The sequence below is a fragment of the Lepus europaeus genome, chromosome 6 (assembly GCF_033115175.1).
Source record: "Lepus europaeus isolate LE1 chromosome 6, mLepTim1.pri, whole genome shotgun sequence".
Taxonomy (NCBI): domain Eukaryota; kingdom Metazoa; phylum Chordata; class Mammalia; order Lagomorpha; family Leporidae; genus Lepus; species Lepus europaeus.
Window position 1 is genome coordinate 63,431,055 of NC_084832.1, and position 25,027 is coordinate 63,456,081.

At 50.0% G+C, this 25,027-nt stretch overlaps 1 protein-coding gene across 1 annotated transcript in view; it reads right to left on the minus strand.

Annotated features, from left to right (window-relative positions):
- Positions 1-17,876: 17,876 nt before the first annotated feature.
- EBPL (EBP like) overlaps positions 17,877-25,027 on the minus strand; it is a 36,580-nt gene continuing 29,429 nt past the window's right edge. The window contains exons 3-4 of the mRNA XM_062194234.1: positions 21,617-21,755; positions 17,877-18,580 (exon numbers count right to left, since the gene is read on the minus strand). Coding sequence (XP_062050218.1) covers positions 18,340-18,580; positions 21,617-21,755 — 380 coding nt within the window. The 3' untranslated portion in view covers positions 17,877-18,339. The remainder of the gene's footprint in view (positions 18,581-21,616; positions 21,756-25,027) is intronic.

Below are 25,027 nucleotides of genomic sequence, written 5' to 3' on the forward strand. Positions count from 1 at the left end.
GCCAAGTGAGCCAAGGGTGAACGTCGTGCGGCACACGGCGCCATCAGGCCCTCTTCCCTGGGGGCTGACTGCTGCTCGTCCCGAAAGCGCGCAGGGCACGGCACGCCGCGACTTCTGTCTGTCCTACCACATCTTAGCCTGGGATGCGCACTACGTTCCTGCTGGATAAAACCCTTTTCCCGCCCCTCCTCCTTTCCTGCGGAGGTTTTCTGGGCAGGCAGGACACCTGTTTTTCGCTGTCTTCCCCCAGGCAGCCCGGTGGCCTGGCCCTGTGTACACCCAGGATTAGTGAAGCCACAGGGTAGAAGGAAAGCGTGTTCCTCCCGAATGGCATCCCAGCACGCACAGCCGTGGTTCTCCGAGGGCTCTTTCTTAGCGGCGAGCAGCAAGACCTACTGCAACCCTCACCCAGCGGATGGTTTCACAGTCCATTAAGGGTGACCCTGAAGCTCCCTCCCACGTGGCTCATCAAGGCAGCAGCTCAGGAAAAATAAAACAATTTCAGAAAGAAAGAGAAAAAGTCTTTCATTGCAGCCTCATTGTTCTGCTTCCCACTCCTCTGAGTTATCCAGTCCCTAGGAAATGCCTGCGGTGTATGCTCCAGGTCACAAGCGTTGACCAAGTCTCCTGCGGACACACAGCGCTCAGCCCCAGGTCTCAGCAAAAACCTGATCACCCCTGCCCCGTGTGCTGCCCCTGGCCTGGGGCACGTGGGTATTTTTGCAGGCCATGCCAAATGTGAAATTACAAATCTAAACAAATTCTCAGAGAGGTGCCTCCAAGTCTTCAAAGAAACACAGGTGTGATGAGCATAAAAGATCTCTGGCTTTTTAACACGACATCATGTCATTTTGCAATTTGAATTCTTTGCTTTGAATTTCACAAACTTCCATTTCCTGTGATGTTTGAGTGCTGGCTTCACCTGGAGGGCAGTTATGAAGGCGATAAAGAATCGTATGGGAAGATGCTTCCGGGTCATGAGAATTCCTCATGACTGAGTTGCTACCAAGAGGAAGACACAGTCTCATCTCTTGCTCAACTCCCAGTGGTCTAAAGGCATGTGAGGGCGTGTGCCGAGAGCTTGGGCCTGAAGTCGGAACAGGCAGGAATCCTGGATCTGCCCCTCACCCACTGGGTATCCCTGGGCCAATTACTGAGTCATCTAAGCCCCAGCTGCAGAGTGGGAGCACGAAGAGGCTGACAAAGGTCTTGTGAGAATGGAGTGAGAGCCTGTGTTCATCTAGTGGGTTTGCATTTCTGCAGCACCCACTACATACAAGTCACCGGGCTATGTACAAAAGATACACGGATGAAGGAGCTGTCAACCCTCAACCCAGTCCCTGTCCCCAGACTTGGAGTCCATCTTTCAACAAGTGACAGCTACTAACACTAAGTCCCACTAAAGCATGTTAAATATGCAAGCAAAGCTTCGGGGGCTGGGACATTCCTTGTAGATCCTTTCCCTGATCTGTGGAAATTTCTAGAAGCAGACGTATTCAGCGAGCCATGACTGGTGGAAAGGGTTGAGAGGGGGTAGGAGTTTGGCCTAGTGGTTAAGATGCTGCTTGGGACACCCACATCCCATACAGGAGTGCCAGGGTTCAAGTCCCTGCTCCGCTTCTGATTCCAGCTTCCTGCTAATGCACATGCTGGGCGGCAGCTGAGGATGGCTCAAGTACTTGGACTTTGCTACCCGTGCCAGGAGGTCTGGAGTTACACAGCTCCCGGTTTTGGCCTGGTCCAGCCTTGGCTGTTGTGAACCTTTGGGGCTTGAACCAGCAGATGGGAACTCTTTGTCTCTCTGCCTCTCAAATCAATAGAATACAAATTAACACAAAGAATATTTAAAAAAAAAAAAAAAAGAGCAAAAATAAAAAGGGTTGGAGGTGGTGTGGTGGGAAAGCGGGCCCCAAGACTGACAAGCCTTCTGGCGCCTCCTAGACCTGTGGTCTTCATCCTCCTGCTGACCTACAGCCCTGAGCACCTCCTTCTCTGGTACAATGCCTAAAAGCCCCTTTAGAAACACCCTCCTACAGGTGTAGGAGCCTACAAAGGTGCAAAGAGTTCCAGAAGATTGAATATTGAATCCCATGCTCGGCTCCTTGATGAAATTCTACAATCACAGACTTGTTCCTTGGACTTTGGTTTTTAAAATGAAATATCCTTTAAAAAGACAGAAGGGACAGTCACTCACACTTTAGTGGGAATGAAATTCTCAAGCTTGTTTCAGGAGAGGTTTTCATAAGGCAGCCAGGCTAAAAGTTGAAAGGAACTGAAAGAAGCACTGATCATCCCCACGGCCACGATTTCTGGGCACGGGAGAGCCACCTTCTCCAGGCTCTTGGGAAGGAGGCTCCTGGTGGGAGCAGCAGAACCAACTGGCTGGCCCAGGACACCCTTTTAAAAACTGCAGAGCGGGTAGAGGATTGCTAACCTGGCTTCTCCTACCTCCTGGCCTCTGACTCAACCAAGTCTCTCCAGTAGAGTTGGGCCTCCCAGGATACAGAGTAAGGCAGAAAAGCTTGGAGAATGGATCTGTGGTGGGGCGGGGAGTGGCAGAGCGGAAATCAGCAGCTGGACCTCCCTGTTCCAGTCCAACAGAGTGTGGATGGCCAAGGGGCAGCCGGCCGGAATGCGGCTCAGCCTTCAATGGGAAAAGCCCCTCCCCTCAGTTGTGTCCTACACCCCCAGGGCCGCTCCTCTGAGCACAGATGGACGGCGTCATAGGACTCAGGCAGAAGAACCTGAAATCACAAAATTCCAGGGACCACCCTAGCAGGGGAAGGAATCCATCCTTCCCACCAGTATTCCGCACTCTTCAAGCAAGTCATTCACAGATGTATCTCTCACACCATTTGAATTCACTGGACTAATTTATTTTTCATTTTATTTGAAAGGCAGAGAGACAGAGACCATCTGCTGGCTCACTCCCCATATGCCTACAATATCCAGGGCTGGGCCAGGCCAAAGCCAGGAGCCAGCAACTCCATGCTGGTCTCCCACGTGGTTGGCAGAGGCCCTGGTATTTGAGGCATCACCGGCTGTTCCCCCCTCTCCCGCCAGGATGTGCATTAGCAGGGAGCTGGATCAGAAGCAGGGTAGACGGGACTCAGACCAAGCACTCTGATATGGGATGGGACGTCCCAAGTGCTGACTCAACCGCAGCACCACCCTTCTACTGTTTGAAAGAGGATCAAGTTGTCTTGGACCATTAGACACTCCCTAGGGAGCAAGAGCTCCTGGTGACTTGGGGTTGTTTTGCTCTGAGGCAGCCTGGGTCACAAGGGTCTGACACATGCAGGGGTGACTTGGGCGGGGCTGGGGAAGGGACTCGGGGAAGATTCAACAGCACGTTCATCCTGGGGGCATTTTTCATTTTCCACATGACTGCAGGAGCTGGTTCTATTCCTGGCTGCAAAGTGTGCACGCTCACCCCCAGGCTTTGGCTACAATACCCCAGTAAGCCCAGGCTGGATACAATGAACCCACCACTTACAGGGGTTCTTTAGGACGAACAAAGCAAGAGAGAGAGCAGTCACTCAGACTTGTGGTTTAATATTGTGAAAGGCGTACAGATGAAGGCACGACAAAAAGTTCATGGAGGCGTGGTTTTGTGGTGCAGCCAGTTGGGCCACTGCTTGGGATGCCCATACCAGAGTGCCTGGTTTAAGTCCCAACTACCCTGCTTCCCATCCTGCTTCCTGCTAATGTGCCCTCTGGGAGGCAGCAGGTGATGGCCCAAGTGCTTGGGTCCCTGCCACCCATGCAGGAGACCCAGCTGGAGTTTCCAGCTCCTGGATTCAGCCTGATCCAGCCCTGGCTGTTGCAGGCATCTTTTAAAAATAATTAATTAATTTTTTGAAAGGCACAGTTACAGAGAGGCAGAGGCAGAGAGAGAGAGAGAGGTCTTCCATCTGCTGGTTCATTTCTCAAATGGCCACAATGGCCACAGTTGGGTTGATCTGAAGCCAGGAGCCAGGAGCCTCCTCTGGGTCTGCTGTGCCGGTGCAGGGGCCCAATAATTTGTATCATCTTCCACTGCTTCCCCAGGCCATAGCAGAGCTGGATTGGGAAGTGGAGCTGCCAGGACTCAAACCGGCACCCATATGGGATGCCGGCACTGCAGGTGGTGGCTTTAGCCACTAAGCCACAGCGCCGGCCTTACTACAGGCATTTGAAGAGTAAACCAGTGAATGGAATATCTCTGTCTCTCTACTTTTCAAATAAAAGTGAAAAAAAATTTCAAAATTTAAGAATTATGTAGAAAAAGATAAGCTTATTTTGGCCGGCGCCATAGCTTAACAGGCTAATCCTCCACCTTGCAGCGCTGGCACACCAGGTTCTAGTCCCGGTCGGGGTGCTGGATTCTGTCCTGGTTGCCCCTCTTCCAGGCCAGCTCTCTGCTATGGCCCGGGAAGGCAGTGGAGGATGGCCCAAGTCCTTGGGCCCTGCACCCCATGGGGGACCAGGAGAAGCACCTGGTTCCTGCCTTCCGATCAGTGCGGTGCGCCGGCCGCAGCGGCCATTGGAGGGTGAACCAATGGCAAAGAAGACCTTTCTCTCTGTCTCTCTCTCTCACTATCCACTCTGCCTATCAAAAAAAAAAAAAAAAAAAAAGATAAGCTTTATTTTGGTGCAAAAATTTTGGAATTCATACAATTTCTTCATAATATGCATTTTCCATGAACATTTTGAAGACTTCTCCTACATTTTGTACTATCCTCCGAAACCTCACCAGAAACAGTAAAAGGGTTTTTTTTTTTTAAAAGCCACAACTCACAACGACAAAGAAAGCAGAAGTGAGAGCAGGAAAATTAGAGATGGAAAGTGACCTCACAGAGCAGAAAATCTGCTGGGGGTTGGGGTGCAGATGCATGTGCGCATGTGTGCACATGTGTGTACGTGTGTGCATGTGCACGCAGATGCGTGTGTGCATGTGTGTGTATGCACATATGTATGTGTACATGTGTGTATGTGTGTGCATGTGCGAGCAGATGCGTGTGTGCATGTGTGTATGCACATATGTATGTGTACATGTGTGTACGTGTGTGCATGTGCACGCAGATGCGTGTGTGCATGCACATATGTATGTGTACATGTGTGTACGTGTGTGCATGTGCACGCAGATGCGTGTGTGCATGTGTGTGTGCATTGTATGTGCATGTGTGTGTGCATGTGTGCACTTACACAGCGCAGGTGTTGCTCAAGGGACTTACTCCCTGCCAGGCACTAGTCCAAGGGTTGCAGGTGCTTTAACTTGTGTAGCCCTGAGGAGTTTCTGCCCTGATTTTGGAGACAGGGCATAGAGAGGTTCAACAATCTGTCCCAGACCACACATGGGAATCCGGACCCCTGCAGAGATATGACTCCAGCAGCCACGCTTCCTGCACAGCCCTTGGCATCAAACCCCAGGAGATCTCATGACTTGGAATAACACAGAACAGAATTGGTGGAAAGTCTGAATGAAAAGAGACCCTCGGACACCTCCCCCCAAGGCACTCAGGCAGGCAGCCAGCCCTCTACCCGGCGTGGGGAGGGGAAACACTGATGGCTTCTTCCCTGGTGGATGCGGTGCGACACCAATGCCAACAACCCAGGGGCAGTTTGAACTGACCGGCGCGCTGGGAGCTGCTCTTAAGGAATCCTGACCGGCCTGAGAAGACTCAGGCTCTGACAGTGGAAGTTCCCAGATGAAATGAATGCTCACCAACTGATGAGCCCTGGGCATAAGAGCTTTTCAGTCCATGGAAAAATGTGTATTATAAAAACACTACCCATGGATTTCAAAAATATTTGCACCAAAATAAACATCTTTTTAAACTTTAAAAAAAATTCTTATTTATTTGAGTGAGACACACCGGGGCAGGGGCGGGGGACAGAGAGCTCCCAGCTGCTGGCTCCCTACCCATGTCTTTTAATTCTATTTCCCATGACCTTTTCAAGTCCCTCCTACATGACCTCTGCGATACTCTTGCTAGAATCCATAACTCAGTCGAATCACGTGGAAGCCAAATGAGAAGCCCCTTCACATGGAGGAGCATCCTACAAAAGCACTGACCAGTATCCTTCAACTGTCAAAGTCACAAAAGACAAACAAGGACTGAGGAACTGTCCCAGATTGTAGATCAAGACAACTCAACAACTAACTACAATGTGGGATCCTAGAAAGATGAAATGGAAACACTGGTGAGACCCAAAGTCTGTAGTTCAGTAGCTAACAGTGCACCACAGTTAATCTTCCAGCTCTGATCGTGCTTCTGCGGCTATGTGAGATAGCTGGGTGGAGGCTTTACAGAATTCTTGACTGCTTTTGCCACTTTTCTATAAACCTAAAATTATTTCAAAATAAAAAGTAAAAAAAAAAATCTGAGGGAAAATTATTTCCAACCTAGAATTTTATAGTCAAACTATGAATCAACTGTGAAGATAGAAAAATGATATTTTTTCACATATGCAAGGGAGCATGCATCCTTTCTCAGGCAGAAGCTGTTGGTAGGGGCTGGTGCTGTGGCACAGCAGGTGAGGCTGCCGCCTACAGTGCTGGCATCCCAAATGGACGCCGGTTCGAGTCCCTGCTGCTCCACTTCCGATCCAGCTCTCTGCTATGGCCTGGGGAAGCAGTAGAAGATGGCCCATGTCCTTGGGCCCCAGCACCCATGTGGAAGACCCAGAAGAAGCTCCTGGCTCCTGGCTTCGGATGGGTGCAGCTCCGGCTGTTGCAGCCAGCTGGGGAGTGAACCAGTGGATGGAAGACCTCTCTCTCTCTCTCTCTCTCTCTCTCCCCCTCCCTCTCTTCTCTCTCTCTGTGTAACTCTGACTTTCAAATAAATAAATAAATAAATCTTTTTTTTTAAAAGAAGTTATTGGTAGTCATGCTCCCTTAAAAAAATAAACCAGAAGGACATGTCATCCAGGCAACATAAAATTCAACTCTGTGGAGAAGCAAAGGAATTTCCAGAATAATGGCTACGTAGAAGTCTCCAGAGCAACCAGTACACACGGGAGCAAGAGACTGAATGGTTCCCAGAAGAAGGAAGTCACAAGCCAACTGACCAACCAACTAATCAAAACCAGCCAGGGTGGTTTGCTTATCTATTTGCTATCAGTGACGTTTTAGTTTGACAGAGTTTGGGACTGAATCATTGAAAAACCAAGCAGACAGTTAAAAAGAAGACAATTATCAGCTCCTGGGAAAACAAAAAGTTGCAATGAAAGGAGATATATCATGGTATCCTTAAATAGCTCAGTTGTGAACAATATTTACATAGGCAGAATAATGTAAATTCTAAATACCCTTTTAACCAAAATATCTGCAATGGCAGGAGGGGAGGAGAAATATGCATGTGAGTGGAACATGGCAGATAAGAGTTAAATTCTCGTCTTCCAAGGTAAGAAAAGGAGACTGCAGTCCAATGGGCTCTGAGCTGTCAATCTGCTGGGACGGGGTAGGCGGTGTGGCAGACGTGAGAACACAGTGGAACCCTCTCCCTGCTGCCCTAGGCGAGCCAGCGGGAATGGAAGGAAGCTGCCGGGGACTGGGCCCGCTGGGCCAGCTCGAGAGATGAGCTCAGGTTCCATTCCAGCAGGGGTCAGTGACCACACGGATGCCATCTGGGCTGGAGTGCGGCCGCTTGTCAGCTGACGGCTATCACAGGTGGCTGTGGCCTGGTTTGAGCCTTGTTTTCCAAGGTGGGTTCTGTGCAACACTAGTTTGGAGGGACGTGAGGAGCTGATGACTTGAAAAGAGGGTTCTGTGAGCCAAGAGGCCTGGGAATGCAGAGCTCAATGGCAGAAAGATTTCTCCACCACAGGACACCTCAGAGCCCTCAGTGCAACAGTGGGAAAAGCCAATCTCTAAAGCTTGGCAGGTGGGGATCTGGGACACAGTGTTTGACCATGACCATGAGACCTGGTCTACACAGAACACAATACTGGACTTGCAAACTTTTCAGAGCCGGAGTATCGGGGCGGGGTGGGGGGCTGGAACTAACCAGAAAAGGACCCGGTTCTTGTGCCTTGACACCCCCATCACCATCACCCTGTGTGCTAGGCGCTGGGTCACAGATGATTGAATGGGGAGGCTGAGCATCAGGGACCCCCCACAGCTTGGGCAGGAGCGGTTCTCACTCAGCCCTGCTCAGTGCCCGGCCCATCCTGCCCCTCTTGGGCATCCAGGCCTCCGGTCCCTCACCTGTGCCCCATGCCATTGGGCAGATGGCTCACTTATCGTTGTAAGGTTTACCCTCGATAGGAGGTAGATGATAATCCCTGTCCATGGGCTCACAGTGAGGAAAACAATACAAGGAAAACAGACACCCTCATGGCATGCTACCCAGATGCTGTTCTTTCCTGGATGCCCAAAAACTTGCCATCCAGAGTGGTCACTTCTCTGGCTCCTCTACACACTGACCAGGCAAAGAGGATGGAAGAAGGCAGGTGCATAGTTTTAAAAGGGGGCAGCCCTGTACCAGGGGCTGGGCAATCCAAAACGGAGGTGGAGGACAAGACCCACAGACCTGGAGACTTTGAACTCAGGCCTCACTGCTGCCCCACCCCCACCCAACCTTCCCCTAAAGGCCCCAGGCACTAAAAATACCAGAGCCACCTGCTGCCCAGGGAGGCAGTAAATCACTGGCCTCCGAGCACCAGAGCCTGGGCCAGGCCTGGGCTAACACAGCTGGTGGTGGCAGACACAGATCCGTCCAGTTCCTGTCTTCCCACCTAGGCAGCCGTCAACTGATCTGGAGCCGTGGGGCTGGGAGGAGAGCACCCCAAGGAGGCAGAAGCGATGAGGAAGGTCCTGGGGCCAGAGGCACTGATGTGGGTACAGGGCTCTCCTATAGCCACACCTGGAGCTGCCTAATATACAGCATAAGGTCATCTTATCAAAACCCACACAGGAGCCACTCAACTGCTGTCCTATCACCTCAGGGCCACCAGATGTCACTGTTCCAGGGAGTATTTGTGGCCGGGTCTCAGGTCAGGGACTGAACTGACAAGAGAGACTGCAAACTGCAGGCCCTCAGGGGCACCGGAGAAATCTGCTTCCTGCTCCCAGTTCGTGCTCATCATCCCCTGGGCAACATCAGAGCTCCACCCCAGATGCCACCAAGAGACGCCAAAGATCTGTTCACCTCCTGTCTCAACGTAACACCGCATCAGAAATGAGAGCCCAAAGCACAATTTTAAATGCACTTTTTATTAAAATGCATCATCAACAAACATGTTTGCAGGGAGCATGAAGCAGTGTGCTATGGCGCAGTGCGGCTCCCATTTGAAAAGGTGGCGGGGGGCGGAATGTTGTGGCGTCCTGCTCCTGCCTGTGATGCCAGCATCCCATACGGGCACCAGTTTGTATTCCGGCTGCTTCACTTCCAATCCAGCTCCCTCTCACGGCCTGGGAAAAGCAACAGAGGACGGCCCATGTGTTTGGGCCCCTGCCACCCATGTGGGAGACACAGATGAAGCTCCTGGCTTCAGCCTGGTAAACAGCCCTGGTGGTTGGGGCCATCTGGGAGTGAACCAGAGGAAAAACTGATCAATGATCGATCTCTCCTCTGTAACTCTGACCTTCAGGTAAATAAATAAATCTTTTAAAAATTGGGAACCCTGAGAGTGTGTCCTTTTGGTCACCTCTCCCCCGGGGAAAATGCAGGCATCACAAGTCACTCACTGCTGTCGCTTGATCACTTGGTCCAACCAGTGAGAAACACAAACAGGACCGCTCACAGACACAAACCACACAGAGCCGCTCAAGCATAATCAACCTCCAGATGACCAGAAAGGTGCTTGAGTTAAGTTCTCAAAGAATAAAAATAACCCATAAAATTCCGCAATTTTTTTTTTTACTTTCAAATATTTGTTTACTTGAAAGGCAGAGTTACAGAGAGTAAGAGGGACAGAGAGCCTCCATTGCCGGTTCACACCCCAGATGGCTGAAATGGCCAGGCCTGGGCCAGGCTGAGGCCAGGAGCCGGGAACTCCATCCAAGTCTCCCACGTGGGTGCAGGGGTCAAAGCACTTGGGCCATCTTCTGCTGCCCTGCCAGGCACAATAGCAGGGAGCTGGATCAGAAGTGGAGCAGCTGGGACTGCAGGTGGCAGCTTAACCCACTGTGCCACAACATCGACCCCGAGTAATTTTCCCAACACATAGGCTCCTGGGAACAGATCAAATGCTGAGTTTGAGGTCGCTGCTAGGGTAGAAGGCGCAGTTCTAAGAGACTGGGGTTCTAACTACAGGGCAGGTGATCTAAGCTGTGCACCTCGGAGTCCTTGCATGTAAACTGGCCCTCTTCAAGCCCCTTCAGAGAGTGTAGGATCCAAAGTTCAGCCTTGAGTAGCTCCTGTGCAGGTGGGAAGGTGAACAAAATGTACGACGGAATGTCACCCAGGGCCACTTAAGTGACAGACAAGGACTTCAAGAATTCAGAGTCCCTCTCCTCACCCCCAGGGGACCGAGGGAAGGCTCCTGGTGGCTTCAGCACCATCAGTGTACCTGATCCTCCCTTTGAGAATTGGTTGTCTGGGGCCAGAATCATGGCATGGCAGATTCAAGTCCTGGCTGCTCCACTCTGGGTCAAGCTCCCTGCTAATGCACCTGGGAAAGCAGTGGAAGATGGCCCAAGTGCTTGGGCCTCTGCACCCACGTGGGGGACCTGGAAGAAACTCGTGGCTCCTGGCCTCAGCCTGGCCCAATCCTGGCTGTTGTGGCCATTTGGGGAGTGAACTGATCTCTGTCTCCCCCTCTCTCTATAACTCTGCCTTTCAAATAAATAAATAAATTTTAAAAATAAAAAGATGGCTATCTGTCCCTTTGCCTCTCTAGCAAATACATAAAAGTAAAATAAAAAAAAAAATTAGAAGGGCCAGCACTGTGGCATAGCCGGTAAAGCCGCTGCCTGCAGTGCCAGCGTCCCATATGGACACCGGATCGAGTCCCGGCTGCTCCACTTCCCATCCAGCTCTCTGCAATGGCCTGGGAAAGCAGCAGAAGATGGCCCAATAGGCCCCTGCACCCACGTGGGAGACCCAAAAGAAGCTCCTTGCTCCTGGCTTCAGATCGGCCCAGCTCTGCCGATGCGCCCATCTGGCGAGTAAACCAGCGAACGGAAGACCTCTCTCTCTCTCTCTCTCGCTCTCTCTGCCTCTCCTTCTCTCTCTGTGTAACTCTTTCAAGTAAATAAATAAATCTTTAAAAAGTATTAGAAACAGGGCAGGCATTTGGTCTAGAGATTAAGATGTCTCCATCCCATGTGAGTGCTTGAATCCAATTCCAGTGTGGCTTCCAACTCCAACTTCCCAATGCCACGCCTTGGGGACAGGGTGATGGCTCGGGTCATTGGGTTTCTGCCACCTACAGAAACCTGGATTGTGGTCCTGGCTCCTGGTTTGGGTCCCAGCCCAGACCCCTGCTAGTGTGGGCATTTGAGGAGTGAACCAGAGAATGGGAGCTCTGGCTGTCCCTCTGTATCTCTGCCTCTTGAATAATTTTGTAAAAAAAAAAAAGCTTTATTTACTTATTTACTTGAAAGGCAGATTTAGTGAGAGGAGGGGGGAGGGAAGAAGAGAGAGAAAGAGAGAGAGAGAGACATCAATCTTCCATCTGCTGGTTCACTCCCCAAATGGCTGGAACAGCCAGGGCTGGGCCAGGCCAAAGCCAGGAGCTTCTTCCAGGTCTCCCACATGGGTATCAGGGGCCCAAGGACTTGGGCCATCTTCCACTGCTTTACCAGGCCATTAGCAGGGAGCTGGATCAGAAGCGGAGCAGCCAGGACATGAACCGGCACCCATATGGGATGCAACCAACACCACAGCACTGGCCCTTAAATAATCTCTTTTGAAAAGGATTGGGGGGCCAGTGTTGAGGCACAGTGGGTTAAGCTGCAGCCTGTGATGCCAGCATCCCACATGAGTGCCAGTTCCAGTCCCAGCAGCTCCACTTCCATTCCAGCTCCCTGCTAATGCACCTGGAAAAGCAGCAGAAGATGGCCCAAGTACCTGCACCCTTGCTACCCACATGGGAAACCTGGACAGAGTTCCAAGCCCCCTGCTTCAGCCTGCAGCAGCGCCAGCCATTGTAGCCATTTGGGGAGTGAACAAGTGAATGGAAGACACCTCTCTCTCTCTCTCCCCTTAACCCCATCTCTCTCTCTAACTATATGCCTTTCAAATGAATAAATAAATCTTAAAAAAAAAATCTGCCCTCAAACGAATGAATACATCTTTAACAAACATATAAAAATAAAAAAAGATTAGGAGGTAGCCAAATATTTTAAGATAATAACTTGATATGGATCAACGAAAGCATCTAAGGAAACTAATTTCCAAGAACAAATGATGAGCTGCCACCTACCAACCTCCGTAAGTGCATGATCCTCCGGAGAACGGAGGCACCTTGTGTGATGCCGCCCATGGCGGACTTTGCGTGTGAATGGAAAGCTGCAGCCTCATAAGCTTAGGGTAAGAGAGGGGGTGGGGGGGACAGAAAGAGAGAGAGAGAGAGGGAATGTGAAAGCCTTTCTTCAGGAGTCTCCGCCAAATGTTAACGCAGGCACAGAACACAGCTTGAAAAATAGAGACAAACTTTGTGGCACTGGCCTCTCTGATGAGACTGCTGTCATTGCTTTTTCTTTTTGCTTCTCTGACTTCTCCATTTCCAGCAGTGAGCGAGTATCAACTGTGCAATAAACCTTTAAGAGGCAAACACGTCCAGGAAGGTCACGGAGCAGACCGTGAATGGGGGTGATGGATTTCCTACAGTGCGGGTGCTGGGGACTGGATTTCGTTAGGTTTGGGGACTGCAGGGATATCAAAGTGGTGCTGGAGGCAGTGGAAAGGGGAGACAGCCATGGGCCTACCGAAGGCAAGTGGGTGAAGGGGGTTCACTCCTGCCCCTAACTTAGATCTGCCAGGGGTTCCCTACCACCTTGAGGGCACCTCATTAAGACTGAAGATTGGCCAGCACCACGGCTCAATAGGCTAATCCTCTGCCTGTGGCGCCGGCACTCCGGGTTCTAGTCCCGGTTGGGGCGCCGGATTCTGTCCCGGTTGCTCCTCTTCCTGTCCAGCTTTCTGCTATGGCCCGGGAAGGCAGTGGAGGATGGCCCAAGTGCTTGGGCCCTGCACCCCATGGGAGACCAGGAGAAGCACCTTGCTCCTGGCTTCGGATCTGCATGGTGCGCCCGCTGTAGCAGCCATTTGTGGGGTGAACCAACAGAAAAGGAGGACCTTTCTCTCTGTCTCTCTCTCTCACTGTCCACTCTGCCTCTCAAAAAAAAAAAAAAAAAAAAAAAAAAAAAGACTGAAGATCAAACAAGTTAAACTGTCTCAAGTCTTTGCTCAATTATTCTCTATATAAATGATTTCTCGTTACAATACACTCATGCCTTCATAATAAACCAAAGAGAGAGAGAGAGAGAGAAAGAGAGAGAGAGACAGGGGTTTTAATAATTTGAAAACAAAGAAAAATAAAGGCTGTTTCTCTGAAGGTCTTGAATTTTGGTTCCCATGTGGTTTTTCTTTGACAATTTTAATTTTCATATTGCAGTCTCTGGGCTTTTCTTGGATTCCAGTCCTAGTGCCTCCCCCAATACAACTCAAGGAAACTTCCTCATGTCCACTCTTTTTAGATGGGCTATGCTGGCAGGGAAGGCTTTGCAAAGGGAAGTTGCAGCCTGAACACCCCCGGGGAGGAATGGGCTGCGGGCAGGAGTCTCACTGCCTGGAGCAAAGCCTTTCCTAACTCACTCCAAGCATCTCTACATCGTTACACAGGCCTTCCCAGCCAGCCCCAGGCCACAGAGTGCTGGGAAATGAATGCTCCCTAAAGTTCCAAGCTAAATTTAGACTTTCAAATGAGGCAAAACTGTCCATCACATTCAAGAAGTTGGAGATACTGAGGCCTGCAGAGGGGAACATGTTAAAGGCAGTGCCTGACTCCAAGATGCCATCAAGCACAAGATAAACTGCATTTCCCAAGAACCACTACCAAGGAAATGTGACACACCAGTGCAAAATGTATCGTAACTGGGGCCAGCACTGTGCATAGTGGGTAAAGACACCGCCTGCAGTGCTGGCATCCCACATGGGTGTCAGTTCGAGTCCTGGCTGCTCCACTTCTGATCCAGCTCTCTGCTATGGCCTGGGAAAGCGCAAGATGGCCCAAGTCTATGGGCCCCTGCACACGCATGGGAGATTGGGAGGAAGCTCCTGGCTCCTGGCTTCAAATTGGTGCAGCTCAGTTGTTGTGGCCATTTGGGGAGTGAACCAGGAGATGAAGACCTCTATGTCTCTCTCTCTGCCTCTCTTGTAACTCTCAAATAAATCAATCTTGAAAAAAATGCATCCTAACTTTTTTTATAATACATATTATCCATGAACTTTAAAAAAAAATTTATTTATTTGAAAGGCAGAGTTACAGAGAGAAAGAGGCAGAGAGAGAGGGAGAGAGAGAGAGAGAGAGAATCTTCCACCTGCTGGTTCACAGCTTTCCCAGGCCATAGTAGAGGGCTGGATCTGAAGTGGAGCAGCCAGGACTCAAACCGGCACCCATATGGGATGCTGGCACTGTAGGCAGTGGCTTTACCCACTACATCACAGCCCAGCCCCCATCCTAACTTTTAAAATGCTAAAATGGGCCAGCACCGTGGCTCACTTGGCTAGTCCTCCACCTGTGGGACCGGCACCCCGGGTTCTAGTCCCGGTTCGGGCACTGGGTACTAGTCCTGGTTTCTCCTCTTCCAGTCCAGCTCTCTGCTGTGGCCCGGGAAGGCAGCGGAGGATGGCCCAAATGCTTGGGTCCCTGCACCCACATGGGAGACCGGGAGGAAGCACCCAGCTCCTGGCTTCAGATCAGCGCAGTGCTGGCCGTAGTGGCCATTAGGAGAATGAACCAATGGAAGGAAGACCTTTCTCTCTGTCTCTCTCTCACTGTCTATAACTCTACCTGTCAAATAAAAAATAAAATAAAATGCTAAAATGTGTGTGCGTGTGTATGTGTGTGTGCGTGCAGGGTGGCAATGTGATAAGGTAAGCTGCTGCTTGTGACACAAGCATCCTATATTGGAATGCCGGTTCAAGTCCCAGCTGCTCTACTTCTGAGTCAACTTCCTGCTAACGTGCCTGGGAAGGAACCAGGAGATAGCCCAAGTACGTGGCCCCTGACACCCACGTGGGAGACTAGCACAGAGTTCCTGCCTCCTGGCTTTGGCCTGGCCCACACACCTAGCTGTTGTGGGCATTTTGGGAGTGAACCAGCAGATAGAAGATCAATCTCTCTCTCCTCCTGCCTTTCTAATAAATAAATAAATAAATGTTTAAACAATGGGTGGGGAAAATCCATCTTACAATCAATAAAATACAGCATTACCCAGGTCAGCTTGATCCTAGCTCCCTGGTACAGGGCTTCTATTCACACCCTTAACAGCCATACTCTTCCCCAAAATCAAATGACTATGAAAACATTTCGATCTGCCTTTACTTCACGGTAGTGAGTGTGTATCTGTACACCAAATTCCCGTCAGTATCTCGTCCTCATTTCTCTCCCATTCAATCAACATTCAGCAAACACTCACTCACTCGGAGAAATCATGTTTCAGGGCTGCCCGCGGGATGTGCAGCCCGCCCAGGGCTCACCACTCTGTTTACCCTTGGATTGAGCCACATCTGCAGAGTGCGAAGTCCTGGAAACACAGCGGGTGACCCAATAGAAACAGCCCGAGCTGTTCTGAATCTGATGTCAGGGACACAGCACTGTGGCTTCATGAGGGCCCCAGGGAGACATTTTTCAGGTCTTCATCTCAGATTGTGTTTTTAAAATCAACTTTCAAAACTGAAGTATACATAAAAGTCACAACTCACGATGGTACAGCTGAAGGAACTAAGGCAAATGATAACTCCACCCGAAGGAACACCACTCGATAGTGCTGGGATCTCAGAACCTCCTGAGGGACTTGTTCCCATCACTGCAACCCCCTCCTTCCCCAAAGATCTTCATACAAATACGATCATAGGGTGTGTGTTCTAATTTGGCTTCCTTCGTGTATCAGTATGTCTGTGAAATTCACCCATGTTGTCATGAATAGCAGGTTACTTTCCATTGCTGTGTAGGAGTCCATTCTGTTTACAAGGGTACTTCAAAAATTCCATGGAAAGTGGCATCAAAGGGGCCACGTTGTGGTACAGCAGGTAAAGCTGCTGCCTGTGACACTGGTATCCCATATGAGCACTGGTTTGGGTCCAAGCTGCTCCACTTCCATACAGCTCCCTGCTAATGCGCCTGGGAAAGCATCAGAAGATGGCCCATGTAGCACCCAAGTCGACACCCAGATGGAGTGCCAGGCTCTTGGCTTCAACCTGGCCCAGTCCTGGCTGTTGTGGCCATTTGGGGAGTGAACCAGCAGATGAGAGACCTCTCTCTGTAACTCTGCCTTTCAAATAAATGCATCTTAAAAATGTAATCAAAACAAAAGTTTGTTTTGGTGCAAAAAACTTGAAATTTTTGCATAGTTGTTCTGTAATACGCATTTTCCAGGAAGTTTCTGAAGATCCTTCACACGTGCAACGTGTTCCTTTGGGTTGTTTGCACCTTGGGGTGCTTGTGAGCAATGCAGCCACGCTGGTACACACACTGAGCCTTTCTGAAAGGTAAAACTTGAGTCAGCTGCTGGGTTACGGGTGCAGGTGCTTGGCTAAGCTGCCAGATGGTCTCCCGAGAGAGGTGCCCCCAAGAGGTCACCCCAGGGCTCTGCAGCTCACAGACCCTTCATTCCCACTGCCTCTCAGTACCCAAGAAGATGAACACTTGGGTGCTAACACCAAAGCCCTCACATTCCCTGATCTCATCAGCATAAAACTGGGATAAAAAAAAAAAAAAAAAAGCCATGGTTGAAAATGGCGTCTGTGTTTCAGCCTCCCGATCTCTCAAGTAGCTCTGAAAAGTGAAACCAACTCGGCATCCAGGCCCGACCTCTGCAGGGGTAAAATGGGACAGAGGCTACACTGTCCGAGTCCCAGGATCCACCACCACATCCCAAGTGCCTGGTGAACGTGCCGGACGTGCTTCCAGGCAGGAACGCTTCTGTGAGTGGAGTCTCGTGAGAAAGGCAGGTGTCAGAAAGCTTGAGGACCTGCTCCCACACGGTCAGCTGCAACTCCTGACATCTCCCGTCTCCCTCCTGCTACAGGGCCAGTGCCAGCTGTGCTCCATGTCTCCGCGTAGGACATTAGGACATATGCTTTGTATGTAGGTTGAGTAGCCCTTATGTGAAATGCTTGGGACCACGAGTGTTCCGAATTTGATTTTTTAAAAAAAAATTTGGAATACAAGATTCTTTATAAACTCATGGAGAACATAAACTAAAGAAAATGTGCATTTTCTATGAAGTGAAGACCCCCTATATTGTGGACATATAATTAGATCTTTTGAGGATGGAATCTACATCTAAATATGAAATTCATTTATTTGCATTCATGCCTTACCCACTTAGCCAGAAGGCAATTGTGTATACTACTTTTACTAATTTTATGCATGAAATAAAGTTTACGTCCATTGAAGCACAGAGGCCGAGTGTGGAATGTCCCATTTGCGGTGTTAGGTGGTGCTCAAAAAATGCTGGGTTTTGGTGCATTTGGCTGAATTACCTCTGTGGTCACTGCTGTGTCTCACTCTTGCTTTCCCTGCACTCCTGCCGCCTGACTCCCTCTATGGCAATGTACTCTGTTTCTGCAGGGTGTCTCAAGTCTTGTTCCCTGGAGAAAAATCAATCATCTGTCTGGGTTGGGCCCCAAGGTGAACCTAGAAGGAGTTGCCCACTCACAAGTTCCTCTTACCGCAGCTTTGTGTTGGTTTCACAAATCTGAAAAAGTACAGTGGGAAAACAGAAGCGTTCTTTTTATTTCTGGTTTTATACAAATTGTCCAAAAGGACTCCTGAGTATGTTAAAGGAGGAAGAAACAACATGTTATTTGAAATAAAAAAATTACTATAACACACTGTATGGTATTCTAGGATAATCGGTTTCATTAATAGGGAATGATTAAAACCAGCCATAAAAATGTAATTTAAACATATTATGAGTACAAGTTAAAATTCACTCTTTTCCTTATAGTGCCATTTGATTAAAAAGTAAAAACAGAAACAAACAACAAAAATTTGCCACCTTATAAATAACCTGAAACAGGTCATTCAGGAATAAGAAATAAGGTCATTCAGGAACAAGAAAGTGAAGACTGGAATGTGTTGTGATGCTTCAGCCAAATCAAGAGTTCGGACCCACTCTGGCTCATACAGAAGTGCGACCAGGTTTATGACAGCACGACAGGGTTTATGCCTGTGAAGTCACCGAACCTTTTTCCCTACGGTGGCTCCTCGGTGATGCATCCTCTTGAGCTCCACCCACGACTGCCACAGTAACAGGCCTGGGATGAGAACCCACACACCGTTAAAGAACACCAGATAGACCCAAAGGTAGAGCCAGTGGCTGGTGTTGAGGTTGGGGCTCCCGAGCAGCCAGTCTGGGAAGAAGGTCATCCAGCAGCCGTACAACTCACACACGCACAGGGCGATCTGCACGAAGTGCCTGCGAGGGAGAAAGACGCAATGTGTGAGAGGGCAGGTGCGCCGCCCGGCCATGGTCACCGCATCCTTCGCAAAGGCCTCACCGCAGAAAACCTCTCTGAAGCTGGAACTGGGGTAGCAGAAGTCAAGGAAAGCAAGACTAGGGGCCGGCATTGCGGCAGAGTGAGAAGAGCCGCCGCCTGCAGTGCCAGCATCCCATGTGGTTCGAGTCTTCGGCTGCTCCAATTCCAATCCAGCTCTCTGCTATGGCCTGGGAAAGCAGTGGAAGATAGCCCAAGTGCTTGGGCCCCTGCACCCACGTGGGAGACCCAGAAGAAGCTCCTAGCTCCTGGCTTTGGATTGGCACAAACAGCTCCAGCTGTTGTGGCCAATTGGGGAGTGAACCATCAGATGGAGGATCTCTCTCTCTCTCTCTTCTCTCTCTCTTTCTCTCTCCCCCTCCCTCCCCTCCCCTCCCCTCCGCTCCCTCTCTGCCTCTCTCTCTATTTCTTTCTCTGCCTCTCTCTCTCTCTCTACCACTGCCTCTGCCTCTCTGTAACTCTGCCTCTCAAATAAATAAATACACCTTTAAAAAAGATTACAAGAGTTTGAAGGTTCTCAGCATAAGGAAATAAATGTTTAAAGGAGACTGAAAGGCAAATTACCCATATTTGATCCTTACACATGGTGCACAATTTTGTAAATTATCATGCTAGATACCATAAATATGCATAATTATACATCAATTAAAATATTTTAAAGATTTATTTGAAAGGCAGAGTGACAGATTCGGGGGAAGAAGGGACGGAGAGAGGAGGGCAAGAGGTGGGAGAGAAAGAGAGAGAGATCTTCATTTGTTGGCACATTTCCCAAATGGTTTCAACAGCCAGATCTGGGCCAGGCTGAATCCAGGAGCCAGGTACTCCATCTGGGTCTCCCGTGTGGGTGCCAGGGCCCCAAGTACTTGGACAATCTATAGCTGCTTTCCCAGGCACATTATTAGCAGGGGGCTGGATCAGCAACAGAGCAGCAGGACCCAAACTGGTACTCTGATGTGAGATGCTAGTAGTGCAAGTTTGCCCCACAAAGCTAGCCCCACTAAAAAACAGTTTTTTCATGGTATTCAAGAAAAAGTTGGCTGGCACTGTGGTGCAGCGGGTTATTGCCCTGGCCTGAAGTTCTGGCATCCCATATGGGTGCCAGTTCAAGACCCAGGTGCTCTACTTCCTATTCAGCTCTCTGCTATGGCCTGGGAAAGCAGTGGAAGATGGCCCAAGTCCTTGGGCCCCTGCACCCATGTGGGAGACCCAGAAGAAGCTCCTGGCTCCTGGCTTTGGATTGGCACAAACAGCTCTGGCTGTTGTGGCCAATTGGGGAGTGAACCATCAGATGGAGGACCTCTCTCTCTCTCTGCCTCTCCTCTCAGTGTGTAACTCTGACTCTGAAATAAGTAAATAAATAAATCTTTTTAAAAAAGTAATAACCTCTCCCTCAAGAGTCTTGTGAAGATTAAATTAGTTCTATAGATAACGGGCTGGACACTGAGCCCAGCACGCCGTGAGCACCTCATGCTGCCAACGCTGCAGGTGTGTGAAACAACCAGAACAGGGGCACACGGAGTGAGTCTGCAGCCACACTCGGGGGGGTTTGGGGGGTGGAGCGAAGGTTGCTGCCACAACCTGCTCTGGAAGCATGCCTTACTGATCTCGCATGTCTAACTCAGTGATGTAAGACAGTTGATTTTGTACAATGAGATAACAGCTGTTTCCAGAGTAATCTGGGGACGATGGATGGAAACAATACTCTTCCTGGCTTCCAAAATGCTGGTGGCCACTCAGTCAACACAGGTGACGCTGCTCCTGCCTCTATGGTGACCAGGGCAGAAGAGCCACATTCATCTATGTGTGTATGTCAAATTAGAGGAGAAGGAGAGGGAGCAAGGGAGAGAGGGAGAAAGTGCTCCTATCTACTGGTTCATTGCCAAATGCCTACAACAGCTAGGGCTGTGCCAGGCTGGAGCCAGCCGCCAGGAACTCAACCCAGGTCTCACACATGGGTGGCATTAATAAATAAATAATAAGGGTGAATAAGAATACTCAAATAATCACCTCTGAGTTCCAGGGTCTGCAATCTGCAGGCAGCTGGGATTCGGAGCTGGAAACGAATATCGAACCCAGGCACTCTGACATAGGACATAGGAATCTTTTTTTTTTTTTTTTTTTTTTTTTTTGACAGGCAGAGTTAGACAGTGAGAGAGAAAGGTCTTCCTTCTGTTGGTTCACCCCCTTAATGGCTGCTACGGCTGGCGTGCTGTGGCCGGCGCACCGTGCTGATCTAAAGCCAGGAGCCAGGTGCTTCCTCCTGGTCTCCCATGCGGGTGCAGGGCCCAAGCACTTGGGCCATCCTCCACTGCACTCCCGGGCCACAGCAGAGAGTTGGACTGGAAGAGGAGCAACTGGGACAGAACTAGCGCCCCAACTGGGACTAGAACCCGGGGTGCCGGCGCCGCACGGGGAGGATTAGCCAAGTGAGCTGCGGCGCCGGCTTAGACATGGGAATCTTAACCGGCAATTTTACTGCTAGGCCAAATGCTTACTTTGTATTTTTCTTTGGTTTTGAGTGGTCCAAAATTACCCTGGTGGGTGGGCCAGCATTGTGGAGCAGCACATTTGCTCTGCTTCCAATCCAGCTGCCTGCCAATGTGCCTGAAAAAACAGCTGAAGATGACCCAAGTGTTTGGTCCCCTAACACCCATGTGGGAGACCTGGATGGCGTTCCTGGCTCCTGGCTTCAGCCTGGCCCAGCCCTAGGCATTGCAGCCATCTGGGGAGTGAACCAGCAGAAGGAAGAGCTCTCTGTCTCTACCTCTCTCTAACTCTGCCTTTCAAAACACAACAACAAAACAAAACAGCATTATCCTGGATGACCCTTATTTAATATCAAACAGTTTTAATTTCTCCTGTACTTTGTATCTAACAAATGTGGCACAATCCACATGTCACTTAGGCACTGGGCCAGCTCCTGTTTCCCCTCTCTTCTCAGGACAGAGGGTACTTACCGATAATACTTCTCCCGGACTATAGCATAGATGAGGAGCAATGCCAGACCCCCATCAAGGACAACCGTCAGAATTTCCAAAGACACAATAGTTGGGTCAAAATAAAGCCATCTCTTATCAGCTTTGCCATATTCTTTCCCTACAGACAAGATAAATGTGTTACTCAAGGGCAATCATTTTTATGACAATTAATGGAAGTGATCTTTTCTCCTTTAAGGAGGAGACAGAATAATCGCCACTCTCTCTCCATTTTTCATCACGCCTTGGTGGAAGGTGACAGAGCCCTGGTAGACATGCATTTCCCACCTGACACAAGTAAGAAGCAGTATCGGTACTATGGAATGTTTGCAAACTCATTCACAGTTTCCAAAGTCTTTCACACATGTGCCCCAGCCCTGCCCTTTTCATTAGCAGAATTCTAAGTGAATTCAACACAGTCAGACTTGGCAAAGACAATCTAGAAACATCATCTTGATAACTATATCACAATTCCTCACTTCCAAATTTCAATAGGCAATCTGTAAGTAAAGTTGTGATTTGGGAAAACTGTGATTAAGGAAATGTTTATTTAAAAACATGTTGACTAACAATTGAAGAGACAATCATTAAGACATCCACAGCCCGCATCTGAGCACCTCTTTGTTCAATTTGACTCCAGCCTCTTGCTAATGCAGGCCCTGGGTGGTAGAGATGCCGGCTCAAGTGTTCCTGCCACTCTTGTGGGAGACCAGGATTGAGTTCTAGGTTCCTGGCTCTGGCCCTGGCCCAGTCCCAGCTGCTGTGGGCATTTGGGGAGTGAGCCAGCAAATTGGACTGCACTCGTTGTAGCTCGCTCTGAGTCTCAAATAAATAAATCAACAAAACAAAACAAAACAAAAATGTAAAAGAGTAAGTGAAGAGACAGTGAGGAGAGAGAGGGAGATAAAGCCTGGAGTTTAGAGTGAACCTAACATGGATCAAGGGGGGAATTTCCACCTGCTGCAGGGACAGAGGGCTCAGCGATGGCCACCACACAAAGCCTCACTGGTGCTGAATGGGGAGCAAGCATGCCCCACACATTCTTTCCAGATCCATGATCAGAATGGTTCTTCTAGGGACCAGCGCTATGGCATAGCAAGTAAAGCCACTGCCTGCAGTGCCGGCATCCCATATGGACGTCGGTTCGAGACCTGACTGCTCTACTTCCTATCCAGCTCTCTGCTATGGCCTGGGAAAGCAGTAGAAGATGGCCCAAGTCCTTGGGCCCCTGCACCTGTGTGGGAGACCCAGAAGAAGCTCCTGGCTCCTGGCTTCAGATGGGTGCAGCTCCGGCTATTGCAGCCAGTTGGGGGAGTGAACCAGTGGATGGAAGACCTCCCTCTCTGTCTCTGCCTTTCCTTCTCTGTGTGACTCTTTCAAATAAATAAAATAAATCTTCAAAAAAAAAAAAAAAGGGTTCTTCTAGAAAGTTCTATACATCAGAAAGTCGTTTTTAGAGATGGACGGGTAGCCTTGTACCGCAAAAGCCATTCTTCTATCTTCTGTACATAATGATCTTTTTAGCTTATGAAAGCGATACACACTGGCCCTAAGATCTCATGCTGAAAGTGGAAGCGGGGGGGGTGGGGGGAGGCCAGCCTCAGGTGATTCTGAGGCAGTATTGGTCAGAAAGGAGCTCTGGTCAGAGTGGACATAGCGTGGACAGCTGTGTCTTCCTAATGGCCAGAGGAAGGAACCCTCGGGCCAGCGACAAGAATTCACTGCTCAGTGAGGTGACACCCAGGCTGCAGGCAAGCAAGGTTCGGAGCGAGGCCAGACATACATGGCTGGCCACTTGGGGCCACCCTGCCTGTCCTTAGCTGTCTGCCGCACTCCCAAATCCCTGTACTAACTGAAAAACAGCGGAACACTGAGAGGAGTTTGCCCCACTTTTTTTTTTTTTTTAAAGATTTATTTATTTTACTTGAAAGAGTTAGAGAGAGGCAGAGGCAGAGAGGGAGAGAGGTCTTCCATCCACTGGTTCACTCCCCAACTGGCTGCAACAGCCGGAGCTGTGCTGATCCAAAGCCAGGAGTCAGGAGCTTCTTCCGGGTCTTCCACATGGATGCCAGGGTCCAAGGATTTGGGTCATCTTCTACTGCTTTCCCAGTCCATAGCAGAGAGCTGGATTGGAAGTGGAGCAACTGGGACTTGAACTGGTGCCCATATGGGATGCTGGCACTGCAGGCAGTGGTTTTACCTGCTACACCACAGAGCTGCACCCTCCCCTCCACACACACACATTTAATTAGACACACAACAGGTGCCAGCCATGGCACTATCACTTAAGTAAAATGCCAGAGGGATTAGTGAGTGTTTAGACAACTCTCAAAAATGCCACCATTCCTTCTTCATTAATTCAGCCAATCCTTCTGCACCATACAGAAGGCTCTATGGCTCACACTCTGGTGAGGTCAAATCCAGGCAGTAAGAGATGGCTGGAGAACATGGGGATGTGGAGGAAGTTCCATGGAGTCCAACCAGGCAGATTAGGGAAGACTTCCTGGAAGAAGAGTTTTGGTTACTTCTACTTTACCCTGTTGGTGAGGGATTAATTCCAGCCTGGGGGTTACAGAGATGGTCAAAGGCATACTTGACCCTGGACAGATGACATGGTCACAGCCAGGGGAGGGGGACCCTGTGCCAGGCAGGGCCACATAGGGGTTGCACCTGGGGATGGAGGAACAACCAGGGGCCCTGGAGGCAAGCATGGGAGTTAACAGCAAGAGAGGTGAGCCCTGTTCCTGTAAGAGGGTATGACTGACCTGTGTGATACCTCGGGCTGCCAGCGAGCTGACACTCACTTCCCAGGGGTGTGCAGCCACTATCGGGCCCCTGGGATCATCTCAGGGGGCTGTGGCTCAGGGGCACTGTCCAATAAGCACAGTGGTCAGGGGGACTTGCACTTTGGCAACTGGAGACCACCCCCCACACAGATTGTACCAGATGTCAAGGCACAAAGCAATATTGAATCTCAGTTTCAGGCCTTACACTCAAGAGGTGATTGTGAAAAGGGCTGGACTGGCGCCACGGCTCACTAGGCTAATCCTCCGCCTGCGGCACTGGCACCCCGGGTTCTAGTCCCGGTCTGGGTGCCGGATTCTGTCCCGGTTCCCCCTCTTCCAGTCCAGCTCTCTGCTGTGGCCTGGGAGTGCAGTGGAGGATGGCCCAAGTGCTTGGGCCCTGCACCCGCATGGGAGACCAGCAGAAGCACCTGGCTCCTGGCTTCGGATCAGCGCAGTGCGCTGGCCGCAGCGGCCATTGGGGGGTGAACCAATGGAAAAAGGAAGACCTTTCTCTCTGTCTCTCTCTCACTGTCCACTCTGCCTGTAAAAAAAAAAAAAAAAAAAAAGAAGAAGAAAAGAAAAGGAAATGGCTGAAGGATCAGGGCAT